Genomic DNA, 27,161 nt, shown 5'->3' with positions numbered 1-27,161 from the left:
AGACAACCTTTTTTTTCCTTTCCTTATAGTATGCTTATAATGAAACATTGCTTCTTTTCATCCATACAATTGATTCCTCCTAAGGCACCACAACACATTTTGCTGATAAAAGAAAATCAATATGCAGTATGATTTCAAAATTATCAAGTGACACCACCACCAAGTTTGTTTTGCCCATCTAAGAACCCAAGTTGGTTGTCATAAATGATGCCAATCCCTGCCATTAGTTATGCTTTAGAGCTAATGCTCTTGGTTCGACATGTGTGGTGTATGTTTGCCTAGATCAAGTCCCAGCTATGCTGCCACATAATCAACAACATGAGTATCTACCATGGCATCGACCTCCTTATCATTCTTTTCAAGAAATGGTCATATTCATAAGTGGCAAAGGTGAGTTACACTTTATTGTTCTAAGAGTTCCCAGTAGTTGTAAAGGATTGACTGGAGGTAGGGATTCCAAGTCACTATCTTATTCAGTCACCAAAGCATAGAGTTTCTTCTTTGTCTGACAATTATGGGCTCAGTGGGGGTCGTTGTATATGAAACACACTAATATCCTTATATTTTATCTTGCTTTGTTTGCTTTGAAGTTTGGCATTCTCTTTTGTGATTACTAACAAATGGCTTCTTTGGAAAGTCTTTTCCAACTTCTTTTGAAGCTCTTTTCTTTGAGTATGTTCTTCGCTTCTCTCTTTCAAGTGCTTTGGAGACCTGAAAACCTACCAATGCCTAAGTAATAGCTAAAGACAAGTATTTTGCGTCTTGTTTTTGGATTTCTAGTTATGCCCAAGAAAGACTGTTACCTTGAAGGAAAATTAAAGAGCTTTTTTTCCTTAGGCATACCCTTGATATCCAGTAACAAGAATGTGAATTCCTCCTAAGTGCTATAGATACTTGGCCAACATAACCATCATCTTCTTGGCGTGTGTGACACACCAAACTTTTGCATCTCCTATTAGGTACATACCTACAAGGGGTTCTTGCTCAACTTTTGGGACTTTGGCTATCTTGAAGTATTCCTCCATTTTCCAAGGAAAATTTGCTAAATCTTTGGCATTCTAGAATTTTAATTCTACTGTTGTTTTTCACAAGCTGGAGTCTAGAAAGATCGCCTCTTTTATAAAGTTCATTTTTGTAGCAAGAGTTTGCAACTCTGGAGATAAAATTTCCTTGAGAACTGGGGATAATTCTAACATCTTGGTAAATTGCCATACCTTTTAGAAAGTGAAGGATGCTGGCTATCATCTTCCGAATATTTTCTCCACATATTATTGATTGACTGTTGATGCGTACCTGCAAGAGCACGGATCATTTAAGTAGTAAATAAATATCTTTCCCACAAGGACTTTGTTGCTAATTACCAATTTCTTACAATTAGGGTTATTTAGACGAATTGATAGGTATGTGAATTGTGGAAATACTAAGTAATGAAAACTAAAATTAACAAAATTTAGATTTCAAGGGCTTCTAGGATTAAGATTCACCACAATGATAGGTAAAAGACTTCGTATTGACTCTTTTTCGGTTTAGTTTAATTGCTTTGAAGATGGAACATCCTAAGATACTATTTTTTTTTCAGAATATAGCGAGATATCTAACTTAGAACAACTCCTACTTTTGTGGTAATTGAATCTAATTAGATCCTTTAAGTTCTCGGACATTAGTTACCTTCAAGAAATCATAATCTACTCGCTCGTGTTCGATTTATAAACTAAAAGGTTCATATTCATCATAGATCTAAACATGGAATAAATCAGAATAAGAAGAAGAAACTCTTGATCCTCCACACGTGATGTTCTTGTAGATCGATTAATCTTTTCCCTTGATCTTTGTCTTCTTTCTCCTCTTTTATAGCTTTAGATGATCTCCAACCCTTAGAGAAATCGTCTCCTTGTTCTTGTAGAGTCAAAGATGCTTTGAAATTCTTTTCTTGGGCTTATATAGAAAATGGTTAAATTAGGGTTGTGACGGCGGCAAAGATCTAGGCTATGTTAGCTAGCAAGGGTGGGTTGTGCTTCTTCTAGTGTTTTAATCTTTTAAATTTTTACACTATGATCCATAGGTGTGGTAACTGCCACAGGTCGCCGTGTTTCAAATAAAGGCTGAACTCCACCTATCTATATGTAAACTGATAAAATGCAGTAACTTGAACTAGAAGAGTAAAATTAATTAAAAACACAGGGAAAGATGCATGATCAACTAAGAAATGAAACCAAAATCTAATAAAAATATACTATAATTTATTACTTATCAATGGTATCCTCTAGACGGTCCAACTTGTCCTTTGTTTCTCTTACCATCGTCAACTTTGGAGATAAAATTTTCTTGTGAACTGGGGACAATTCTAACACCTTGATATTAAAATTGCCACACTTTTCGGAAAGTGAAGGATACTTGCTATTACCTTCTGAATATTTTTCTCCATATACCATTGACTGACTGTATCCTCTAGACGGTCCAACTTGCCCTTTGTTTCTTTTACCATCATCTACTTGGCTCTGGTACCTTTGTCTTCCAGGATGGTTTATTAAGTTAGCGAACTTGTTCTTAGCCTTCTTTTTTCCAAAACTTACATTACTACAAAAGAGAATGTTAGATTTTATATTTTGGTACTAGTGGGCCTTATATGGGCTCTATATGGGGTTAGGGGTTTTACACCAAAAAGTCTCAAGACTTGGTGGCTCAACCCCTATACCTATATATAAACCCATTACACTTCTATCACACAACCGATGTTATCACGCCCCGAACCCAGCTCTATGGACTTGGGACGCCGACAAACGGCCGTACACCTACGAGGCCGAAACCATGTAGGCATATAAGGCCTCAAAACCTGATTCAAAACAGAACAAAGAATCAAACTTAGTGGATTGCAAAAACCAATATAAACTTATACAAATAAAACATAGCCACACAAAAAACGGGACTTAATACATGCTAATATTGACGATTGCCTAACGATCCCCGCTAAGCTATCCGCCACTCAACTCTACTCTTGATCTGAAAAGATATTAAACAATAAATTATGAGCTTGACAGCCCAGTAAGCACCCACTAAAAAATTATAGGGATTATTTGCAAAAATAAAAAATTATCAAAATCAAAATCAGAAATCAAATTTATTTCAAATAAACATAGATGTTAAAACCAAGCATATAGGTCCCCCAAACAACTATTGCCAAAACAAAATAACAGAACTCATATTTATCCTCGGTGACCCGAGCCAGAATATCAGAACTCATAAGTTTACCCTCGGTGACCCGAGCCAGATTTATCAAAGACCGTTATTCTTCACCGACGGAAAGAGGTGGGAAACTATAGTTTCTATATCAGAGTACATGTCGACACGGTTAGTGTTTAACCCCCAGTGACAGGGTTATTGCAAAGTTAGTTTGGGGACTACGAGTACTTTGTTAAAATATTTCATGTTTACAAAACAATAAACTATCAAAATTCATACTGGGCAAAATGCAAGTAATTTGCAGTCACATGATCCCATTTTTCATATCAAAATAATCCAGTTAATTGAATCCAAACATGAATAGATAATAAAAAAAACACAATAGTAATTAATCGGAAAAGTAAATAAATATCCGGAATTCAAAAAAATTAAGTAATCCAAAATGTAAATAAAAATATTTAAACCTTTCAATTAATTCTAATCCAAAAATAAAAATATCATTAAGCTGGAACTTTAAAATAATTTAAAAATAATTCCAAAAAAATAATGATAAACAAATAATTCAAAAATATAAATAAATACATAAAATCATTATTTTTTTCTCAAAAATTTTCGGATGTTCGAAAAACTAGAGTATATACATATAATATGATTTATATGTAGGATACCGATTAATGACTAGATTTTGTGAATTCTTACACCAATCGAGTATTTCTCGAGAAGTCCTAATTTGGGAATAACCCATCGAATTACAAGTAAACAAATTCTAAAATTCACACGAATGCAAAAACAAATCAAACACTAACAAAATTACCAAGGTCAAGACCAATAACCAACTCACCTACAAACCTTAAGATTAAAATCAGCGTAGCTTTGCAAATTCTAACCCAAATCAAAAATTTCAAACTTATGAGAAAACTAGGCATCTTCATCTAAAACATATCCAAACCTCACAATGATTTGAGACCTACAGAATTTAAGCCACCAGTATTAAAAATCATACTTATGTAAACCAACAGCTTCAGACATGTCTATTGCAATAAAAAATATCTCACAACATATAACTTCAAAAGTAATACAATCTGAGACACTTATACCAATTCAATCTTCACAGAAATATCTTTAGGCTATGCACAGAAATATCATCCGAGACACTTATACCAATAGGGTTATATCTCAAAAACTACAGATGTATAAAATCTGAAATTTTGCAGGTATTTAGGTAACATCAAACTATATAACTTTGTTATATTACTCTTCTCCAAATTCCATATACAAGACCATCAAATTGTCTAAGAAATTGTTATATTCTCTGCAGAAATAGTATTGAGCACACCTACAGAAATCTGATCATATCTCACAATTTACATGGCTAAAAATTCTGAAATTTTGCAGAGTCAAATATAACATCGTCCTATATAATTTTATTATATAAATATAAATCTAAAACAGAACTTACAATTATGAAAATAATCAAAAACTGTTCAAGGGCTGAACAGAAAATCCTGTCCGCGTCACCTGCGTCTAGAAATTTATAATTTGCAGGATACTACTCCAAACATTCTGAAATTTGGTAGCAAGCTAAATAAGATCTCGATCTACTAGTTTTCTATTTTGATCTCTTCCAAATTCCATCTCTAGATCTTCGAAATAAATTAGAGATCTCTACTGTGCTAACAGGGACTTTCTGAATTTTATCCTCAAATTAAAATCAAATCAATTCTCACCAAACCCTAACCCTAACTAGTAACATGTCACAAACAAGCATAAGAAAGAGCAATAACAAAAACTCAGAATCTTACCTCAACAATAACAGTGAAAAGAAATCCGTGACGATGAGACCCTTCTCCCGTCCTCGACGCCGACACCACCCGCAAAAAGGAAGAGAAAGAGATGAGGCAAGTCTCTCTCTCTCTCTCTCTTTCCCTAAACGGTGATCTAAAACCAAAGAAGCTAAAGAGACGGCTAGGGTTTTGAAATTAAACAATAACAAAATCAATGGCCAAGATTAAAAGTAAAACCAACGGCTAGGATTAAAAGATAAAAGCAGTGGCTAGGATTTGATTAAAGGGTGGGGCTTACAGATGTGGTACTATATTTCCAACACCCTCTCTCAAGTTCAACTCTGTCGAACTTGCTCAGACTTGTACACCAGAGGTCTGTTTACCAGGACTTGTACACTATTTTGCGTCTCAGAGGTCCTAGACACATGGAATTGTACACTACTTGTGTCTCAGAGGTCTTACACCACTTGTGTAAATATATATTGGGCTCCACTATATTTTTCTGATACTATGTTAGATTTTTATATTTTGGTACTAGTGGGTCCTATATGGGCTCTATATGGGCTTAGGGGTCTTACACCAAAAAGTCTCAAGACTTAGTGGCTCAACCCCTATACTTATATATAAACCCATTACACTTCTATCACACAACCGATGTGGCACTATATTTCCAACAGAGAAAAACAATGAAGATAAGCAAGAAACACTTATTTTACACAAAACTCAATCTTGTGTTGTACAATAAAAGCTAGTGGTTTTTTTATTAGGCTACAATGAAAACCTATTAAAAGCTTGTGCTTGATTTCTAGTCTTAGTCGGCGCGTGCACCTATTAATAGCACACTCGCCTATGACTTACCCCACTGTGTCTTAGTAGTCCCTTGCCTAGCTCCTTGTTATAGTCGAGTGTGCATCTGCCATACTTCCCGGCCACTTCAACACAATGCCTCAGCAATGGTTGGGCTACTAGCTCTCGCCTTCACTTGCATGGTGCCTTGACATTGTTTTGTCTATGTCTCTCGTCCACTATCACTTTTCAGCAAGTCTAATCATCTTGTTTGTGCCATGTTTTTAAAATACACAATGTTATGGTCAAGTTAGAATCCATGGTAAGTTTTCTAATTGATACATGGTTGGAAGACAATTTCAGAACGTAGAGGATATTCGCTCATTCACAGAAACATCTCCCTGATTAGCTACAGTTGTAACTGATCCATTGGCTGTAGTTATATTTTTACTGCTAAGACATGGGGTGTATGTGATGAATTTTTGAAAGTATGCCATGTTATTGATTGCATGAGAGTACAACTCATGAATTTTGAGAATTATTTTTTTAGGAAGATCGTAAGAAACAAAAACTCTATAAGATGAGGAGGAACCATTACTTGCGAACAGCGAGGAACAACTGAACAAGTGCCTGTAGTAGATGGGTCTTACAAAGTATCCATCAATCTTCTTAGTTTCTTGATTCCTTCTTTGTTGGAGCTCTAGTGTTGAGATTGATCATTGTTGCCAGGATGTGAATGTGTTATATATGTGTCAAAATAGGAAAATTAGTTCATATATTTTATTAGGGAAAGAGTACAAGGTATATATAGAGAAATATTAGGATTTTGTGGTAGGAGCCTAATATGGGCTAATAACCAATTTAAACTATAACATGACTCTTAACACTGCTGCCTCAAGCTGGAGTATATATATCGAGTATGCCCAATTTGTTACATAGATTACTAAATACTTTAACATTTAAACCCTTGGTGAAGATATCCGCCAGCTGCTTAACCGATTGAGTGTATGGCATTGAGATGACTCTCCTCAGTACTATATCACGAACATAGTGATAATCAACCTCCACATGCTTGGTACGCTCATGGAATATTAGATTATTTGTAATGAAGATGACGGCCTAATTATCACACATCTGCATAGGTATCGTGATGGGGAATCCTAACTCAGAAGAAACTGCATGCAAACCATCTCACAAGTTGTCTGTGTTATCGATCTTTACTCTGTTTTGGCACTCGATCTTGAAACCACATTTTGCTTCTTGTTGTGCCAAGTAACCAAATTTCCACTAACATAAGTACAGAAGCCCGATGTAGATTTTGTCTCCTCTATCGTCAGTATAACCTAAGTCAGAATAGGCTGCAACATCCAGGTGACCATGATTTTTGTAAAGAAGACCTTTGATGGGAGCTACTTTAACATATGCAAGAACCCTTAGAGCACCTTGTCAATGAACTTTCTCCTGGCTCATACATAAACTGCCTAAATAGTCTAACTGTGTAAGATATATCATGACGAGTAACTGTTAGATAAATGAGCTTGCCAATCAGACGTCTGTATGGACTCGGATCTTTGAGAGATGGGGAAGATGTCTCCCAAAAGGGTGGTGAATGCGCAATAGGTGTATTATCTGGTTTACAACCCAATAAACCAGTCTCTTTAAGTAAGTCTAACATATACTTCCGCTGTGAGAGCGTCATTTTTCCTTTAGAATATGCAAACTCAATACTAAGGAAGTATCTAGGTCGTCCCATGTCTTGTGTAACGAAATGCTTCATTAAATGTTCCTTAGTTCTCTGAATGCCCTTTCGATCGTCACCCGTAAGCAAGATGTCATCGACATATACCGCAAGTTCAACACATTCAGATGATGTGTTTTTATAGAACACAGAGTGATCCACATTGCACTTGTGAAAACCATCTTCAACTGCTATTACACTAATTTTTTCAAACCATGTACGAGGACTTTGTTTCAGACCATAGATCACTTTTTCAGCTGGCAAACAAGATTTTCCCCTTAAGCAACATACCCCGGAGGTTGCTCTATAAACACTGTCTCAACTAAATTTCCATAGATAAAAGCATTCTTCACATTGAGTTGACATAGTGCCCACAATCGATTCATAGCTGCCGATAGTAGGATGTGATTGGAATTCAGACGAGCAACCGGTGAAAATGTCTCAGCATAATCGACACCATAAGTCTGTGTAAAACCACAGGTCACTAACTGGGCTCTGTAGTGATCAACTGTACCATCGACTTTATGCTTAACAGGAAAGACCCAACGAGCTGCCATGTACCACGAGATTTCAAGGTTTCCATTTCCTCATTTATTGTCGTCTGCCGTTGTGGAAGTTGACACATATCCTGGTAGTTTCTGGGGATTGACTCAGGATACAAGAAAAGAACAATGGTGTGGAAGGACGTGTGAAGATTATCATAAAAAACAAAAAGTGAGTTGGGATGTTTGGTACAAGAATGAATACCTTTGCAAAGGGAAATGGGAACATCAAGAAACGGATCTGCATTGTCCGGGGAGATGACCGGAGGGGGCAGATTTGGTGGTGGTACATGTTGGCGGCGATGATAAGCTTGTCCAAAATTATTACACTAGGCATAGGCACAGGTGGAGTGATTGAAACATGGATAGGAAGAACAATATCAGATGATGTAGTCAACATATCATGAGAAACTGAGTCAAAAAAATGATTGAGACTTAAAAAATGTGACATTCATAGACACATTACTTTCGACTAGTCGGGTGATACAAACGGTATCCATGTTGAATGTGGGAATATCCAACAAAGACACATTTAAGCACACACGGGCACAACTTATTCAAACAAGGAGTTATTCCAGGTTGACGGCAGATCCTCTCGGGACGAAAGACATGACTTGTCTTCTGTTTATGTCGATGCATTGAATTCTAGATCAACAGATACTGCTTTACAGATTATTAGAGAAAAGGATCCCAGAGCATTTACTTTACAGTATTATAATCTTAAGTCTAATTATGAACGTATATTTGCCAAAACATTGGATCTTTACATCTCGTATTGGGATTATTCAACGTTCGGATTACACCACATATGCAAGAATGACTTGAGCACCATTAATCTTAAAATCATCACAGAGACTCGGGCTAATATGGGAGTATTTTTTTTTGGAGCTGAATAATCCCCTCTATTTCCGTGTTAAAGAACACATAGACAGACCCTTGTTCAACAACTAGGATGCATAACCATGGAGATACGGTTCAACTACAATCTGAGGAGAGCTTTAAGGATTCACAAATGCTGGCTGTTTTTCACAATATGGACAACCTTCTGACCTCGGACTGAGAGTTTTCTCCATGTATTCAAATGTAATGTTATGAACTTTTTACGTAATTTCGGTGTAATTTTCATTAATTCTGTAATTAGAGCTGTTCAACATTTCGTGGGCCGGTTTGATCGTTATAACCTTAATGTAGAGAATTCGGCCCATGTTTAGTTTGACTTGTATTAATTTTTTTTTAAGGGTTCTTTGCTGTTTATACATTTCCTTTACGTGTATACTAGTCTGGAACAATATACTCCAATAAAACATACGCATTTTAATATCAATAAATATATCTAGTACATAATAGGACAATCTTATATTATTTGAAGTACAACGCTAGGATACATATTTTATATTAGATCCGTATAATACAACCGGTCTACAAATCACCAGTCGGTTGATACGGCTCCTTTTGAGGTACCTATATTACCCAGGTCCTCAAGTTTCATTTTTTTCTCCTTTTGCCACCTGTTTAAATGATCGTGTATGCTTCGGTGACATTTTCCTCTTCTTTACTTGTCGTTGCGGCAACTTGTAGCATACGGTAGACAACTTCTTCATGTTTATGTAGTGTGTTGACGTACTCCAACAACGACTGATGGTTCTCTTCTATAGCTTTCCCGCGATACATATACCGTGAATACATTTAATGATAGCAGTTGGGCCGTATCTGAGGAATAATAAATACTTTGCCATTATCTTTTCCTTCTCCATCTTGTTTACTCATTTCCTGTTGAGATTTATTATATGTTTATATATTTTCAAGTTTTTCAGGGGCCTATGGGAAAATAGGTAACTATGAAATAGTCCAGGGTTGTTTTTATAAGAGTGAGGTGTAAGACTCTATATAAGCCCAAAAATTTATCAATGAGAATAGAACCAAATTAAAAATAATATGGTAGCAGAGAGAAATCTAGCAAAACCCTAACAGTACCGCCGCCGCTACAGTACCACCATCGCCAGCTACAGTACCGCCGCCCATCTTTTCTCTACTCGGCCACCACCTTTCTCCTTTTTCGTCAATTGAAGTTTGCCCAAGTGAGGGGGCCAATACTCCACCGATCCCGAAGAAGGGGTTGAGATGGGTTTGATCTAGATCTTGATGTCTTGAAGGACCAAGATTGTGTCAAGAAACGAAAGAAAGGTTGAATGAAAAGGATCTTGATCTTGTGGGTGAAGAAGATCGAGACTGGGTCAAGTTAAGAAGAGAAAGGAAGTTACGTGAGATCTGTATGATCTAGACTTTGATACTTGAGATTGATCGATGGAGGATATTATGAAAAAATTGAATGAAACGGAGCTCAAAACCTTGCTCTGGTGTTGGGTCGGCAAGGGAAGGGATCGACACCGGTATATCCACAGCCTTTGAGGCTAGATCTCCCTCCTGTAGATCTGAAGCTTGATGGACCAGCCACGTATCTGAGTTGGTCGCGTCGGATTAAGGCTGCTCTAGTAGGGAAGAGGCTAGATGGATACCTGACAGGAGTCAAGGCTGAGCCAACAAGTGGAAACGCCGAGGAGGATGAGTGGAGGACCACACACGGCTTGCTTTACACTTGGCTATTGAACTCAATGGTTCCAAAGGTTGCTTCATCAGTGGATGGTATTCGAAAGGTATAGGATATTTGGGTAAAGCTGAAGAGGACCTATGTTGGGGCTGAGAACCACATGAGGGGTGTTCGGATCCGGTAGCGACATAGAAGCGGTGGTGCGTGGTGATAGATCTGTCGAGGAGTACTCCATGGAGCTGGAGCAGTGTGGCGAGATCTTGATCATTTCTCGCTATATCGAGCTGCGGTGATCCAGGTGCGAAGCGAAAGAGTTGATCTGCAGATGAGGACTATGCGGTTCTTGGCTCGTCTAAACCCGGCCTTTGATCGAAGGAGATCGGTCCTTTCGACTCAAACAAAGATCCCTTCGTTGGATGAGGGTTGTCTACGCTATGATCACAGGAGGAAAGTCGCATGAGGCTACGCTCCGAGTCGAGTAGACTTCCAGGTGTTCGATCAGCTTTGGCTACCTTGAGCCTATGTATCACGAGTCGGAAGGGAGACGTCGCGGGTGATCTGTCTGTGGAGAAGTGAGCCAGCAGGTAAAAGCTTGTCCAAAGCCACGCTAAGGAGATAGAGGCAGATGGGTGAGAGACAATCCGGAGGTCGTGGTCGTGGGACGTGGGGGGCTATGGGGAGGCGGAGGTGGAGGTTACGAGCACGTCGATGATAGTTCCATAGTAGAGGAGAGTCGGGTTCTTCTTGAGGGAGGAGCATGAGCTCTTCGAGATGCTAAAGAGGAGCAGAGAATGGCAGAACATGGGGGAAAGAAGAGCATGACAGATAAGATATCCACATCTGACTCCAGGGGTAATTTTTCTACTTTTGCTCATTCAACCACAGGTACTGCACATGCTTTTGCCTCTATATCTCCCACTAGATCACTAGAATGGATCATAGATTCTGGTGCATCTCAACATGTGACGGGCATCTAGTGAGTTCACTTCTTTCACTCACTTGACCCCTCCAGAAAGCATCCAAATAACGGATGGCACAGCCCAGCCTGTGGTTGGTAAGGGTACGGTTAAATGTACCGATTTAGTGACCTTGTCCAATGTATTGTATGCTTCTTCATTTCCAGTAAATCTATTGTCTATCAGTGCTATTATCCTCTAACTAAATTGTGTTGTTTCTTTTAATATTCCCAAGGTGAACTTCACAGAGAAGGGACAGGTCGGAGACTTGGGACTGGCACGTGGCATAGAGGATTGTGGTACATGGACAGAGAGGGGATGGATTCAGCGTTGACATCTTTGGTAGATGGGGCAGGAGTAGGAGTGTTTGGGATCACTGTAGCGGTGTTTCTACTACATCATCGACGTATGTAACACATTTCATTGCCTGTTTTGAGTCGGTTGTACCCTTAATTGTATGGAAGGGCAAATGAAGAAAAGTTAGTTTGTGATGCTTGTGAGTTAGGAAAACATACCAGAAGCTCTTATCATAGCTCTGGGAATAAGAGTTCTGGTGTTTTTGATCTTATTCACTCTGATGTGTAGGGGCCTTGTCCGGCAAATACAATCAATGGTTATAGATATTTTGTGACTTTTATTGATTGTTTTTCTCGTGTTACTTGGTTGTATTTGATGAAAAATAAGAATGATGTACTTGCTTGTTTCAAAGACTTTCATAAGGTAATATAAACTTAATATGGTGTCGTAGTTAAGGTATTGAGATCCGATAATAGGACAGAGTACACTAACAAGGCATTTGGGAAGTACTTGTCTACACAGGGGATACATCATTAGACTACTTATCCATATACACCGGCACAGAATTGGATAGCAGAACGGAAGAACAGACACCTTCTAGAGGTAGCCCGGTGTATGATGATATCGATGAATGTCCCAAATTATCTATGGGGCAAGCGGTCTAGACAGCTGCTCAGTTGATCAACAGGATGCCCTCGAGAATATTGGATTGGAAGTTTCCCAGTGAGATTTTGAAGGGTGATAATAGAGGAGTTCTTGCGTTGAAAGTGTTTGGATGTGTATTTTGTGAGAGACAACAGACCAACAGTGGGGAAGTTAGATCCTAGAGCGATCGAATGTGTTTTCGTAGGCTACTCAGAAACTCAAAAAGGGTATGTGTGTTGGGGCCCAGGAGAAAGGCGATTGTTTGTAAGTATGGATGTGACTTTTCGCGAGTCTGAGCCATACTACCTCTTCAAAGTAACCTCACCCTTTGGTGACTCGCCAGATAGTGAAGAAAGTAGAGGGCGAGAGGGGGAGAAAAGTTAGGGAGAAAAGCTGATTTAGTTAGAGATGGGATCGGGTCCTGTTTTGAGGGAATAATCGACTGAGTATGAGCTGGAAGAAGAGGCTGAAATAGAGGTGGCAGTAGAAGAAAGAAGAGAAACACAGGATTATAGGGAGCTGAGAGTGTACCAAAGGAGGAGAAAGGTGAATGTACCTATGCCTACAGTACCACTCGTGCCAAGGTCCTTGTCTCGGCCTTCTCGACTCACGAGACACCTACATCATCCACCCATGAACCCTAGGTGATATGATTCCTCTCTTTTTCTCCCGTGACATTAAGGAGGATTTCTCATGACAGTCGCGGGAAATCCTGCAGATCGCTTTAGGGTTTCCACATAATATTGGCCAGTTTGTTTAATACTCTAATCTATCATTCACATATGGAGCATTCATTACATCTTTGGACATTGTCTCAATACCCAAGTGTTGGCAGGTAGCAAAGAAGGACCCAAAGTGGAAGGCAGCTATGCTGGAAGAACTAAGGGCTCTTGACAAAAATCGCACATGGGAGTTAGTATCACTATCATCCGGGAAAAGGGTAATTAGATGGAAGTGGGTCTTTACTGTGAAGAAGAATCCAGACGGGCAGGTTGAGTGCTACAAGGCACGCTTGGTGGCAAAAGGGTACAACCAGACTTATGGCATCGACCATAATAAAACCTTTGCACCTGCAGCGAAGATGAGCACTGTGCGGACGTTGATCTTGCTAGCAGTGAATGGTGGGTGGAAGCTACACCAGTTAGATGTGAAGAATGTATTTCTTCATGGGGATTTAGTTGAGGAGGTGTACATGGATATACCACCAGGATTTGGCACAGACCAGACAGTGGGCAAGGTCTGCAGGTTGAAGAAATCTCTTTATGGCCTAAAGTAGTCCCCTCAAGCTTGGTTCGATAGGTTCAGGAGAGCTATGATAGGTATGAGATACCAGCAGATCAACGCTGACCACACTGTATTCTTTCGACGAAATAATGGTTGCGTTACTATACTTGCAGTATATGTGGATGACATGATCATCACAGGGGATGATGAGAAGGAGTTTGCCAAACTCAAGGTGAGACTAGACAAAGAAATTGAGGTGAAGGATCTTGGTTTGCTTCGATATTTCCTTGGGATTGAGATAGCTCGAGGAGCGGGGGAAATGGTTCTCTCTCAAAGGAAGTATGCAATTGATCTTCTCACGGAGACTGGTATGTTGGGGTGTAAACCTGCAATTACACTGATCGACCAAGGATTCAAGCTGAGCGCAGAGGCCAGAGAACCAGTTGATCGCGAGAGATACCAGAGATTGGTAGCTAAGTTGATCTATCTATGTCACACGCGTCCTAATATCTCTTTTGCAGTGAACGTGGTGAGTTGCTACATGCATGACCTGAGGAAGGGTCATATGGATGCAGTGTACTCGATCCTGAGGTATTTGAAAAGTGCCCCTGGAAAGGGGTTGATATTCAGGAAGAATGGTCATATGAGCATTGATGGAAACTGTAACTCTGATTGGGCTAGCTGTTCCGATGATAGGAGATCTACCTCGGGTTACTGCATCTTTGTAAGAGGGAACTTGGTCTCTTAGAAGAGTAAGAAGCAGTCTTTGGTGGCAAGATTGACAGTGGAAGCAGAGTACAGAGCTATAGCTTTGGGAGTTGCAGAGTTATTATGGTTAAAAGGTATGTTGGTGGAGTTGAAGCTGGATTAAGGAGTCAGAATGAAGTTGTGGTGTGACAACAAGTCAGCCATAAGCATTGCCAACAACCCAGTGCAACATGATAGGACCAAGCATATCGAGATAGATAGGTTTTTCATCAAAGAGAAGTTGAATAGTGGACTACTGGAGTTAGGCCATGTTTCAACCAAAGACCAGGCAGTAGATTGTCTAACGAAAGGGTTCAATTTGTCAGACTTAGCTAGAGGATGTGACAAGATGGGCTTAGTGGATATCTTTCGCCCATCTTGAGGGGGAGTGTTGAGATTTATTGTATGTTTATATATTTTCAAGTTTTTTAGGGGCCTATGGGCAAATAGGTAACTATGAAATAATCCAGGGTTGTTTTTATAAGAGTGAGGTGTAAGGCTGTATATAAGCCCAAAAATTTATCAATGAGAAGGAATCAAATTAAAAACAATTGAAATAGGTTGCATAAAGAAAAAAAAATGAGACTTGAGGACTTGGGTAATATAGGTATCTCAAAAGGAGCCGTATCAACTGGTTGGTGATGTGTAAACCGGTTGTATTATACGTATCCAGTATAAAATATGTATCCGAGTGTTGTACTCCAAATAATATAAGGTTGTCCTATTATGTACTAGATATATTTATCGATATTGAAATACGTATGTTTTATCGGAGGATACTGTTCCAGACCAGTATACACGTAAAGGAAATGTACAAACAACAAAGAACAACCCTTAAAAAAAATTAATACAAGTCAAACTAAACATGGGCCGAATTCTCTACATTAAGGATATATAACGATCAAACCGGGCCACGAAATGTTGAACATCTCTAATTACAGAATTAATGAAAATTACACCAAAATTACGTAGAAAGTTCATAACATTACATTTGAATACATGAAAAATACTCTCAGTCTGAGGTCGAAAGGTTGTCCATATTTTGAAGAACAACCAGCATTTGTGAACACTTAAAGCTCTCCTCATATTGTAGTTGAACCGTATCTCCATGGTTATGCGGTCCCAATTGTTGAAAAAGGATCTATGTGTTCTTTAACACGGAAATACAGGGGATTATTCATCTCCTAAAAAAATACTCCCGTATTAGCTTGGGTCTCTTTGATGATTTCACCCGTCCTATTATCCATGATGAATGAAGGAAACTAATCAAGAAGAAGCATCAAGTAGAATTAGCTTGCAGAAAGAAGGTCGTCACAGTCACTGTTGTTATCCATGGTGTAGAGAGGATTATCTAGGAATTTAGGGGGCGTTTGGATCACGGATTGAGGGCTTGGGAATCTCATTCCCAAGCCCTTGTTTGGTAATCAGGAAAGGCATGAGTTGCCTTCATGCATGGGAAAAGGATTACTCCTAGGAGAGGCATCCTATTCCACCCAAAAATGGGGAGAAGTATGCCTTAGTTATAAAAATTACTAATATACCCCTAGCATATATAATTACATATTTATATATTTTTAGCTTTTATTTATTAAAAATAATTTAATTAAATTATTTTGGGAAATTAAAATTAAAATAAATAAAATTTAATTAATTTAATTAAACGTATTTAATGATATTAACTAATTTAATAAATATATAATTGTTAAATAAATTATTAAGATTAATTATATAATTATAATATATTGAAATATATATTTATATTATAAAAATAATTAATAATAAATAATGTTAAATATTTTCATTAAACATAATCTATTATTTTATATAATATCATATTATTTATATACAAAGGTATTGATGTAATTTTACTACATCCTACCTTTTCACTTTTTTTATTCCCAATCTTTATTCCCTTAAACCAAACGCATTATTCTCGTTCCCCTTATTCCCATTCACATTCCTCTTCTTTTTTTATTCCCACTATTCCCATTCCTATTCCGCAATCCAAACGGGCCCTTAAAGTCATCATTCTTCAATGTCTAGTCTCGTAGAGCTATATTCTCGGACTTATCAAGATATTCTCTATCGCTCGAATCATGACCTGGGTTACATAGAACGATAGATGGGATTCCACCTTTAATTCAAATGGGTTTGCCATACTTACAGGTCGTCTGCCAATCTCACTGAGCACCCATCAACTCCTTCCAATGTTTCATCTGTAAATAGCTTGGCACCACATTATCAATGACATTGTACAATACATCGTGGTGAAACGTGGCATGGTTTAAGTCCAGATGTCCACAGATGTAGTTATGCTTACCTAAAGAACGGGCCCAAGCAGTCTTCTCGATGCGGCTTGGTCCTTCGATGATGAGACTTGTCGGCCGCAAACAACCTTCCTTATGTATTATTATATCTTCGTCCGGCCGCACAGCGCCATTAATCTGAAAATTATGCTCAAGCCATTCCTGCATATGTGGTGTAATCCTGAACGTTGAATAATCCCAATACTAGATGTAAGGATCCAATGGTTTGGGAAATATATATTCATAATTAGACTTAAGATTATGATACTGTAAAGTAAATGCTTTGGGATCCTTTTCTCTAATAGTCTGTAAGGCAATATCTGTTGATCCGGAGTTTAATGCATTAGCATAAAAGAAGACAAGTCATGTCTTCCGTCCCAAGAGGATCTGCCGTCAACTTGGAACCGAACCCAGTCGATGTAGTCACCCTCTTTTTTGATATATGGCTTTACATCCGAGCTAGACTTTGCACATTGTATATTCGGATGGAATACGATAGATGAACTATCGGAATGAAGATCAAACAATCTAGGATTAGTTACCTATGCCTGACCTTCGAGTTGTATTAAAATATGTAAGTGTGGAGTGCCATCTTCATGTAGTTCTCCGGCAACTCGAATGAATTTTCTGTTGCTCGAAAGGGATACAACCAACAGTTGTTCAGTGTTGTTTCCTTTGCCAGATTACGAGGATATGTAAGAAAAAAATTCTTGGGATTAAAACGAAATCTCTTTGGCTGGAGTGGCATAACTGCTACACTAGGCATAGGCACAGGTGGAGTGATTGAAACAGGGATGGGAAGAACAATCTCAGACGATATAGTCAACATATCGTGAGAAACTAAGTCAAAAAAATGATTGAGACTAAAAAAACGTGACATTCATAGACACAGTACTTTCGACTAGTCGAGTGATACAAATGGTATCCATGTTGAGTGTGGGAATATCCAACAAAGAAACATTTAAGCACACAGGGGCACAACTTATTCAAACAAGGAGTTAAATCCTGAACAAAACCTACACAACTGAAAAACACGAGGGGACAAGCGAAACAATTATGTATCAAGTTGAAGACAACATAGAGGGATCTCTCTCCCTAGGGATGCAGAAAGCATACAATTAATAGGATATACTGCAGTTAAGATAGTATCTGATAACAAATACATAGGAACCTTACGCTCCACCAAGAAAATACGCGCAACATCCAAGATGTGGCGATGCTTTCTTTCAACAATCCCCATTCTATTGAGAGGTGTGTGGACATGTGGTTTGATGAATAATCCTAAAAGACGCACATAAAGAATTTACAACAGAAGATACAAATTCTAAAGCATTATCGGTGTGAAGACATTTGAGAATGGAGGAAAACTGATTTTGTGCTTCCAAAATGAATGTTTTAAGGACATTAGCAATAAACCGACGGTCTTTTAACAAATATACCTATGACACTCGGGAAAAATCAACAAACACAACACAGTAACGATGACCAAAAATAAATGCGACCTTAGAAGGTCCCCAAACATCACAATGAACTAGATCAAATAACGGCCGGCTAGACACTTAAGTAGAATGTTTAAAGGTAGCGCGATGATGCTTACCCAACTGACATGACTCACATTGAAACAACTAGACCCGAATCCAAGGCAAAGTCTACTGAAGACAACTAAGACAAGGATGACCCAATCTACAGTACTAGGGTTGTGGGTGGCCGCTAGGGTTTAACTCAGTGCTTTGGTACCATGTGAGAATAGGAAGTATAGTTTGTATATTTCATTAGAAAAAAATACAATGGTATATATAGAGAAATATTAGGGTTTTGTGGTACGGACCCAATATGACCTATTAACCAATCTAAATTATAACATAACTCTAACAATATGCTTGACCTTGTTGCTGTCCACGTCTATCTGTTATGCCCTATTCATATTCGGGAATGTGCCTTGGTATGTTGAGGTACTTCTTGACTGGCTTTGACAATTCTTTTTTTCTGCTGTTTTCACTAACTCGATCATAAGAGCTATGACTCTCTACAGCTGATGTTTTTAATACTAAAGCATAACTTTCCATTGAATGAGGCTCAATCATAACTTTTCTTCCCTCCTCTTTAAGAACAATTACTATTGTTTCATTCACCAATGGCAGATCCTCCTTCCCAATTATCTAAACTATGATGGTGTCTTCACATTAAAACTTGCCAAGAAATCATAACTTAAGTCCTTTACAACAAATGTTCTTGAGATTGCATCACTACGTTCACTTGGATGTCCATCTCCTGCTACAAGCCCTTCAGAACATTAGAGTACTCAGTGATCAATTCCATTCCTTGCTTGGTGGATGAGATTTTGGTCTAAATTTCTTAAGTTTGGGCAGTTTCAGGAACGTTTGAGTTTGCTTACCGACGTCCCATATCTCCTTGTCAGTGCTTGAAAACATGCATGTGTTGCTATTTTTTGTTGCATCAAATTCCACAACCAAGACATTACTATTTAATCTTGTTCATCCCAAGAATTGAATTCGGGTTTTACAGTTTTCGTCCCAGTACCAAGTACATGGCTCAATTTTCCTCTACCTTTCAAGAACGTGCAAACCAATTGTGATCCCTTAAGATTTCTATTTAGTCTATATGTTGCCTAAATGTTTTGCAGTTCTCCCATTTGGATAGAGCAGGCAAAAGTTGAAGGTTCTTAGGTATTGCTAACTTTCGTGAGTTCAGACATGTTAGGAATAACAGACTCAGGGACAGCAGCAGCAGAAGAGGAAATTTGGCCAACTCTGTTTAGCAGTAAAACGGGCTGAAAATAGAAAAGAAACAGATTAAGAAGAAAGGCAGAAGAGGCTCAAAATTTAGTAATGAAGGCTGTAAAACCTCCCAAGAAGCCAAATTAAGGCTATGATACCATGAGAAAAACTAATGAAAAAAGAGAAACACAATGAAAAACCAAATTCAATAGTTTAAATTGAACTGCTTTGAATGGCCTGGACAAGACTTTTTATACAGCTGGGAAAAAACTACTTCTAGGAACTATTGACAAACAACCAATCTAGGGAGCATTGTTAATTTTAAATATTGCACATATATCATACAGATTTGTCAAAGTTAATTTCTAGGAATTATAGCAAGTTTCCTAAAAGGAAAACTTTCCCAAGTGCCCAGCTGGATTCTCTATTCTTACATCGTACAGTCATCACGCAACCTGATTAATTATTATCATAGTCTGCATTCTTCTTCCTTTCAACTGTGGAGTTCAAGCTTAGTTTCAGCAAATCACTGCTATATTCTCTCAGATTTAAACTTTTGTGAACTGCATTACTGAAAAGGATAGTTTAAATTGTGCTAGTGTGAATATTGTGTTAGTTACTTTCTATTTCCGTTGAATCTAGAAATCTTTAAATTAATTAGAATTTTGGTATTGTTGAACCTAGAAAAAGACATGTTTAGTTTTCTCACAGCCATCATAGATATTAGTCACATATTCTGAAACCATGACATTGGAATTCTCAGATCTTGCTGAAATGGATTAGATATGCAATGTCTTTATGCATGAAGAAAAAAGCTCCTCAGATTAGGTTTTTAAGTGATGATTTTCTCTATTATAGTAGTTTTTTGACTCTTCATTTGTAAATGTGGTACATAAGGTTCAGTGGTTAAAGTTCAGTGCTCATTCAATTGTGTATCATAGTTAATTAGTCCTCAGGATATTCATACTTTATATGTGTTTTGCTGTATTCAGATAATCCTTGATATGGAAAGATGTAAGCAGGATTTTCGTCAAGGTCTTGAGGGAGGCACAGCATTATTTGATGTGAGGATAATTATATTTACTTAAACCACCAAAATTAGCATGTCTTTCATATTCTCATGTGCTATTTTCTGTGAGAATTTTTCACAATTTTGAACTCTTCCGTGACTTAATTAGGTATAAATATAAAAATCGAATTAGGTATCATCTAACAAGTACATTCTGGCGTATGATTTCTGGTTTGTGGCAGATGATATGAAACTCTGCCTTCAGCCCTTCGCTACATTTATGCCTCATCTACATTGATTCTTTGTTTCTATTTTGATGTAATGTTCCTTCTCTTGTAGTGTGGGCAATTTTGCATATTTACTTTCATGCTTCTGTTTGTAGTGTAACAAAAAAATATAATGCCTTGTTGTGGAATTATCATTTAATCATTTTCCTGCACTAATTGAGCTCCACAGTGTTGTACAGGGCCATGTTATGGATGCAATTAGTTTCTTCTGAACTGCTGTTGTATATATATATATATATATATATTATTCACTAGTCAGGAACTTTCTCGACTGTTTTACATCACTGGCCTATGTCATTTCAATTTTACATCACTTCGCTATATGGTTTTTGCATCTCATGTTTTATGTGATTCTGCTTGCTGATGGCATCTATCTCTCTGATTCGATTTTTTAATATATTTCATTGATGTTTATGATTTCTACATGATCTCATTGACTTTATGAGTTCACCTTCATGATTGCATATTTCCTTTTTGCTAATTTCCTCATTTCACTGTTCTATTTGGAAACCTCTCCCTTTGGACTGCCCATTGCATCTGCTTGGAGCATAAGCCCCACTGATTCTGCCATATGCAACTACCGTAACTTTATTCAATAACTTCTGGCAGCATGTGTGGAGTTAAACTCTTTTTCTGCAGCGTTGCATATATTTGAAGCATAAGCAACAATGGTCCCGCTAAATGTAACTATGTGAAACTGTTGCAAGTTTAACTTGTGAAATGCCATATCTAGATATGATGCAAATCACCAAAACAACCTTTTTGAAAGTAAACCCGACTAAAACATTGGTGATCATGAGCCTTTTGATTTTTGATTTTTATTTTTTTTGGTTGGTAGTATTTCCTGTTAAAATACTTGAACCTAGTCTTAGTATGGCTCTAGATGTCAAAAGAAAATTTGATTATGAGAACCATTATTAGCACTAGTCTTGTATTTTATGAACTAGAGTTTCTGTTTAAAATTTGCTAATGAACTTCATGATATGCTGTCTGTGACTGAAGGCTGTGTAGGAAGCTTCAGGAAAGCCTGTCAATGGCAAGGCAGAGAGTCACTGCCCACAATATCAGTGAACAGAGAAAGAAAATGAAAGCAATCTCTAATATTGCCGCTGTAGCACGTTCAACTCTTCGCAACAAACTTCAGCATTTCCGTGAATCAGCACTTGCTCAAAAATCATCACAAAACACGGCAGCAGATAATAGCTCATCTCATGTCGAAACTCGGGAACAGTCATCATCAACCTACAATTCTACCCAGAACAATCCAATCTTCGAAAACTGATCAGCCTACTCCCAGTAATATAATATAATTTAGCCTGTTCAAATTCATTATCATGATAGAAATCATTTTGTTCAATGTCACTTTCTTTTTTATTGCAGAGACACACAATGTAATTCCTGAAGTTGGTGATACAGTGAGTGTACCATCCCTTGGAAAGCAAGCAGTGGTTTTGAAAGTGGAAGCGTCTAAAGGGGAGATACTAGTCCAAGCAAGTAACATGAAGTTAAGATTAAAGCTGCATGATATTCAAACCTTAAAATTGAGAACCAAACAAGGGTGAAACTTTTTTAAGGTATGGATTGGTCATCTGATTCTGATAGATCAAATGATTTCTAATGCATATAGTTTTTTGTTGAAAATGTAAGTTTATACATAATTCTGTTTGGTATCTGCATCATTGTCATAATTACACCAATCCCACATCCTATAACTGGTATCCTAGAAATTGGCAGATTATCTGATGAGATGTTTCTCAAGGGCCAAGGTGTTTAGAAAAATCCAAATCCTGTCATTGTCCACCACCTGCTTTTTTTGAAACTCATGCCATCAAATTATATTTATATGCATGCAGTGATGACCCCACCCAGTGTTTGCACTTCTAATATTTATTGTCCCCAGTTTTTCCATATGTGATCATCTTCTAATCCTCCTTGCTGATGGTCAAAATTTAAGGGAAAAATTTAAAAAAAGCAGACTCTATTTCTCAAATTTTCTACATGATTTGATTGAAAAGAAATTGTTACTGACCTTAACACCAGAAACATATAAAATCTCTGAAAATGAATTGAAAACAAATTCTTTATTTAAATGTCAAAAGTTAATAATAAAATACTTGCCATGCATCTCACGAGGCCACACATTTCACGTGCATCCCACGTGTTGCCCTTTGTTCTCGCACTATTTGACACTAGTCTACCATCAAAACCATCTCGTCTCATCAAACTTAGAAAACGACAAAGAGCTGGTGAGACGGGCCCCACGCATTGGGTGGGCCCCCATGTCGTTCTAATTAATACGTCACGTGCTACGCAGTCAAACCAAACCATATCGTGCCACGTGTCCTAGTAAAGAGGGAGAAGAAGAGGCTTCGCTCACTAGAGTTAACAAAGACCCAGTCGAGTGCGGGAGCGAGCAACGCGGTGGCAGCGAAATGAACTCGCTCGTATTTGACCCCGAAATTTCGTCCGCATTTCATTTTCATTTCATTTCATCCCGTACCCATAAGCGCCTATAAATAACCCTGCCATTTGCCCCTTTGGTTCTTCGAGGTCGTGGCCGAGGTAGCGGTGCTGGGCGGTATTAGGGTTCTTCTTCTCTTCGTTTTTAGTTTTTTGTCTTTTGTTCGTTTTGGTGGAAAGCTTGTCTTGGGGTTCTCTGTCTCCCCCCGGTGCTGCTTGTAAGTGTCCCTCTTCTCTTCTTTTATGGTTTTAATTTAGGGTTTCTATTATTGGATTTTGCTTTTATTGGATTTAGACTTAATCTTATGTTTGTATCTGTGGTCCCTGTTAAACCTTTGGGTGCTTGGGATTTCAATGTCCTGGCGAATTATAGATGTGAAATTTAAATTGGGGTCAGCGACTCACTGGCAAATTTTGTTTTTTTTATGTTAATCTTTATACATCATGTTACGGGTCAACTGTGCATAGGTTGCAATCCGTTATACTTGACTGGAGAAAGCAACAAAGGAAAATTGTTTTTAATTGTTTTGATACTATATATGATGAAGGAAGAATCTTTTTCTCTTGTGAAACGTTTTTTTTTCTGATTAAAGTTGTGGCCTTTATCTGTAGATTGTTGTAATAATGATTGTGATTAGTTCTGTTTGGATGGTTCGAGTATGGAAAGTATTTTACAGGCTGGAATGGGGTTTATTTGACAGCATTGCTCAGTGGATCTGCGTGTATGGTTGCCTATTCCATGTGTTGTTGGCCGCTTTGATATAGAAAGAACTCGGTGTCTTATCCGATTGGAGATCTAACTATTGCATGCTGATATGATGACCTTGTAAATGCTGGCAGACCCCTTTCTTTGTCATTTCCAAATTTCTCTGTCATTGCTTCGTCTGAAACCTATGATGTTCCAGATTAACTCTGTTATGTTTCGCCTCACTGAACTGAAGTCAAAGATGCTCACTACTGGCTTTGCTCATCCTTCTTTTTTCTGGACTGCAGAACGAGGCTTTGGAGTGCAAGAAATCTTAATATAGTTCAGATTCATTGATCAGGAGCAATGGAGGTATTTGGCAAATCCATGATTGCTGAGACAAGCAATGTCATTTTTCTGTCAAGTATTCTGAATGGGGAAGGTCCGGTCCCTAGTCACAAATGTGACCAGCGGTGCCAAAATGAACATGTGTTCGGAAACATGTATCGCTGCAAACTAACAGGAATTACACACATCTGTGATAGGAACTGTAACCAGAGAATCCTTTATGATAACCATAGCTCTCTTTGCAGAGTGAGTGGCCAGGTTTTCCCTCTTTCACCAGAGGAAGAGCAGGCGGTTAGAGGAGTCAGGAGGAAGTATGAAGTCGAAAACTCTGACGGCTGTGCTTTTAAGCGCAGGCGTGATGCTCAGCTGCATCCTTCTCCTTTTGAGAGGTCTTTTTGTGCGGTCCCGCCAATCTGCAGTCAAGTTGGAGATGGCATGGACATGAGTTAGAGGAGTGTTAGTTTCACCCTTTTTTTTTTATCTTTTAATATTTCTTTCCCTTGGAAAGAAATTAAGAACCAACAAACTCTGATGAGAGTTGAATTTAAAACTGAAGTACTATGAAACTGAGAAGCGAACTCGATATGTTCCAAACTATTAGGAAATCTCTTGAAGTTACTTATTCAGCATCTTTATAATGGAGTAGTTATGACTTGATGCTTAGCTCTTTTATTTGCGTAGTGATTTAACTAGTAACTCTTGCATCATTAATTAAATGCAATTTCTATGAATAAGTTCCCAAGAAATTGGGATGTGCCAATTTCGCTTGATATGGTTAGAATCTTTTATTTTATTTTATTTTATTTTATTTTATTTTATTTTATTTTATGGGTTCTATGAGATGGATGATTAAGAGACATCAAATTTGATTAGATTGGTCAATGTTTTTTTCCTGAATTTTGATTGTAATTGCTATTAATAGTTCTAATTTAAATGTTGTTCATTGGAATGTGGTCCAAGTCTATGAGGTATATCAGCGTGTTCTATTGTGTACTTCAACTGCAGGTATTGGTGATTCAATTGAAGGCTGGTGTGGTTTGCCCTTGTTAGATATTCATTTATTTTTTATTATAATTAGTTTTTGGGTGCAGGGGATTTTGATTTTCCTGATTTCATTCTTTGCTTTATTATATTTACTTTGAGTCCTGAACTTCCTAGTTGTTTTGCAGGCTTTTTCAGGTTTTCAAGCTAAGGAGAATTCAAATTTACTTTGTTGTATCCTTTCCTTTTGGCTTCTTGATGTACAAAATGTCTAATCTCATGTTCTATATTTTGCAGGTGTTGTATGATATGCCATGATAAGCCGCTACTTTTTCAACACTCACTGTTGCTGGGATAATATGGGACATCAATATTGCCACCCATTCGAGGAACCAAGAGCATTAGTGCCACTTCAGTTGTAGCCTGTTCTTAAAGAGGTTATCTTCATTTTTGCTGCAAATCAGCTCCTTTTATCAGCTTGTGCACATTCCTCTGATGCATGTGGGCGGTGGAGTAGATCAGGAGATGTGCTGACTTTTTTGAAGCGTTCACCTACTCTTTTGACAACCAAATAGGAGTTACTAAAGTTACGGTCCACTTTCTTATAAAATAGATCGTTTGTTCTATGATGGTTTGACTATTTTTACATACCTCCAGACTGACTTTGGACAACCAAACAGAATTTCTTTGATCCACATTTGAGACTAGCTTTTAAATCCGTTTTTATGTCTTGGAAATTGAGAACAACAGTGGCAGCAGCTCATGCCTTTGGAGTTTTGACAACAGTAGATTATCCTGTCTTCTGTTTCTTTGTATGTTATTCTTTTATGAATACTGTAAGTGTTTTACATAGCATATTTTATTTCAAGTTGTTGCTTGGCTATTCTAATCACAAGTTTCAATTTGGACTTGCAATTTGCTACGCTTTGCTAATATTTATTTTTTCCATCTATTAGTTAGGGAGATCTCGTAGTGCTTTCTGATATTTCAGATGGGCATTTATATTTAGCAGATCAAGGTGTTTTTAGTTGGTTCTTAATGATCTGAAGCTGTGGCATTTAACTTGCACTGCTCTGGCCCGGTACTGATCATTTATAGCCTCCTGCTGTGGTCTGTATGCAACTTGGCTTTTGCATGGTGGATATTTGATTTATTATTTTGGTTTCTTTGGTGCTAATTTCTAACTAAGTTAATTGGTAATCAATGAATTGTGACTTTCTTCCGTGGAAGTGAGTTTAAATGTAATATACATGTTTTTTTTTCATTATTATATTTGTTGTTTATCTAATTATCTTGGCAACAGAACATTGAAGTTAGCATACAACTGGTATGGTATATCCAAGCCATTCTTGCCACTGTTGTTATGCGGACAGATTTACTGTAAGTTTGTTTCTGCCTCTTCTGTAATGACAGATTTATCTAGAAACATCATTTGCAGGTTCGCGAATCAAGTTTGTGGATTACTACCAATAGTCATTGTTTTGCCTAGTTTAATGAAATGTAAAATGAATAAAGTTATTCAGGCAAATTGTGCTACTAGCTGTCTATGAAATTGTTTCATCCTACTTTCTTAAACTTTGTTCTTTTTTTCAGAAAGAATCAAATTGACAAGAATGTTGTGTCATCCTTGTACACAATTAAGCACCTATTTCTGTCATTTGTACCATCAATGCTATGCAATACATCCATATGTTATAGTTTATGGTCACCTCTCTTGTGGTTCTACAATTACTTTATTTTTCCTGATCAGATGGGAAATGACTTGAATTGGTTTCTTTGTTTATATTGATTTCCCTGAGGCTGCATTTTGTATGCTGTGTTGGCAAAACCAAATTGGTTTATTGTGAACAGATGATGTAGCCTGATCATGCTCTCTTCACGCATGACTTGAATCAAAAAA

At 37.7% G+C, this 27,161-nt stretch overlaps 2 protein-coding genes across 3 annotated transcripts in view; both read left to right on the top strand.

The window, feature by feature from the left end:
* LOC120255528 (endonuclease MutS2) overlaps positions 1-26,963 on the top strand; it is a 53,576-nt gene extending 26,613 nt beyond the window's left edge. The window contains 5 exon segments of the mRNA XM_039263335.1: positions 20,484-20,534; positions 20,536-20,555; positions 21,790-22,083; positions 22,168-22,361; positions 25,559-26,963. Coding sequence (XP_039119269.1) covers positions 20,484-20,534; positions 20,536-20,555; positions 21,790-22,069 — 351 coding nt within the window. The 3' untranslated portion in view covers positions 22,070-22,083; positions 22,168-22,361; positions 25,559-26,963.
* Positions 23,209-26,129, top strand: LOC120255529. Of its 2 annotated transcripts, XM_039263337.1 has the most exons (3): positions 23,209-23,465; positions 23,949-24,073; positions 24,241-26,129. In XM_039263337.1, exon 3 carries the CDS (start codon positions 24,299-24,301, stop codon positions 24,728-24,730), a length of 432 nt encoding a protein of 143 aa, XP_039119271.1. In that variant the 5' UTR covers positions 23,209-23,465; positions 23,949-24,073; positions 24,241-24,298; the 3' UTR covers positions 24,731-26,129. The 2 variants fall into 2 exon arrangements, with proteins under 2 accessions (XP_039119271.1, XP_039119270.1); XM_039263336.1 differs by lacking the exon at positions 23,949-24,073 and having other exon boundaries at positions 23,211-23,465.
* Positions 26,964-27,161: the final 198 nt, after the last annotated feature.

This window comes from Dioscorea cayenensis, unplaced genomic scaffold (genome assembly GCF_009730915.1).
Source record: "Dioscorea cayenensis subsp. rotundata cultivar TDr96_F1 unplaced genomic scaffold, TDr96_F1_v2_PseudoChromosome.rev07_lg8_w22 25.fasta BLBR01001049.1, whole genome shotgun sequence".
In the NCBI taxonomy this organism is placed as follows: Eukaryota; Viridiplantae; Streptophyta; class Magnoliopsida; order Dioscoreales; family Dioscoreaceae; genus Dioscorea; species Dioscorea cayenensis.
This window is presented reverse-complemented; position numbering and strand designations above follow the sequence as displayed.

What these genes read in the sequence shown, in the direction of transcription:
- LOC120255529 (XM_039263337.1), top strand. Translation starts at nt 24,299, where the DNA reads ATGGAGGTATTTGGCAAATCCATGATTGCTGAGACAAGCAATGTCATT.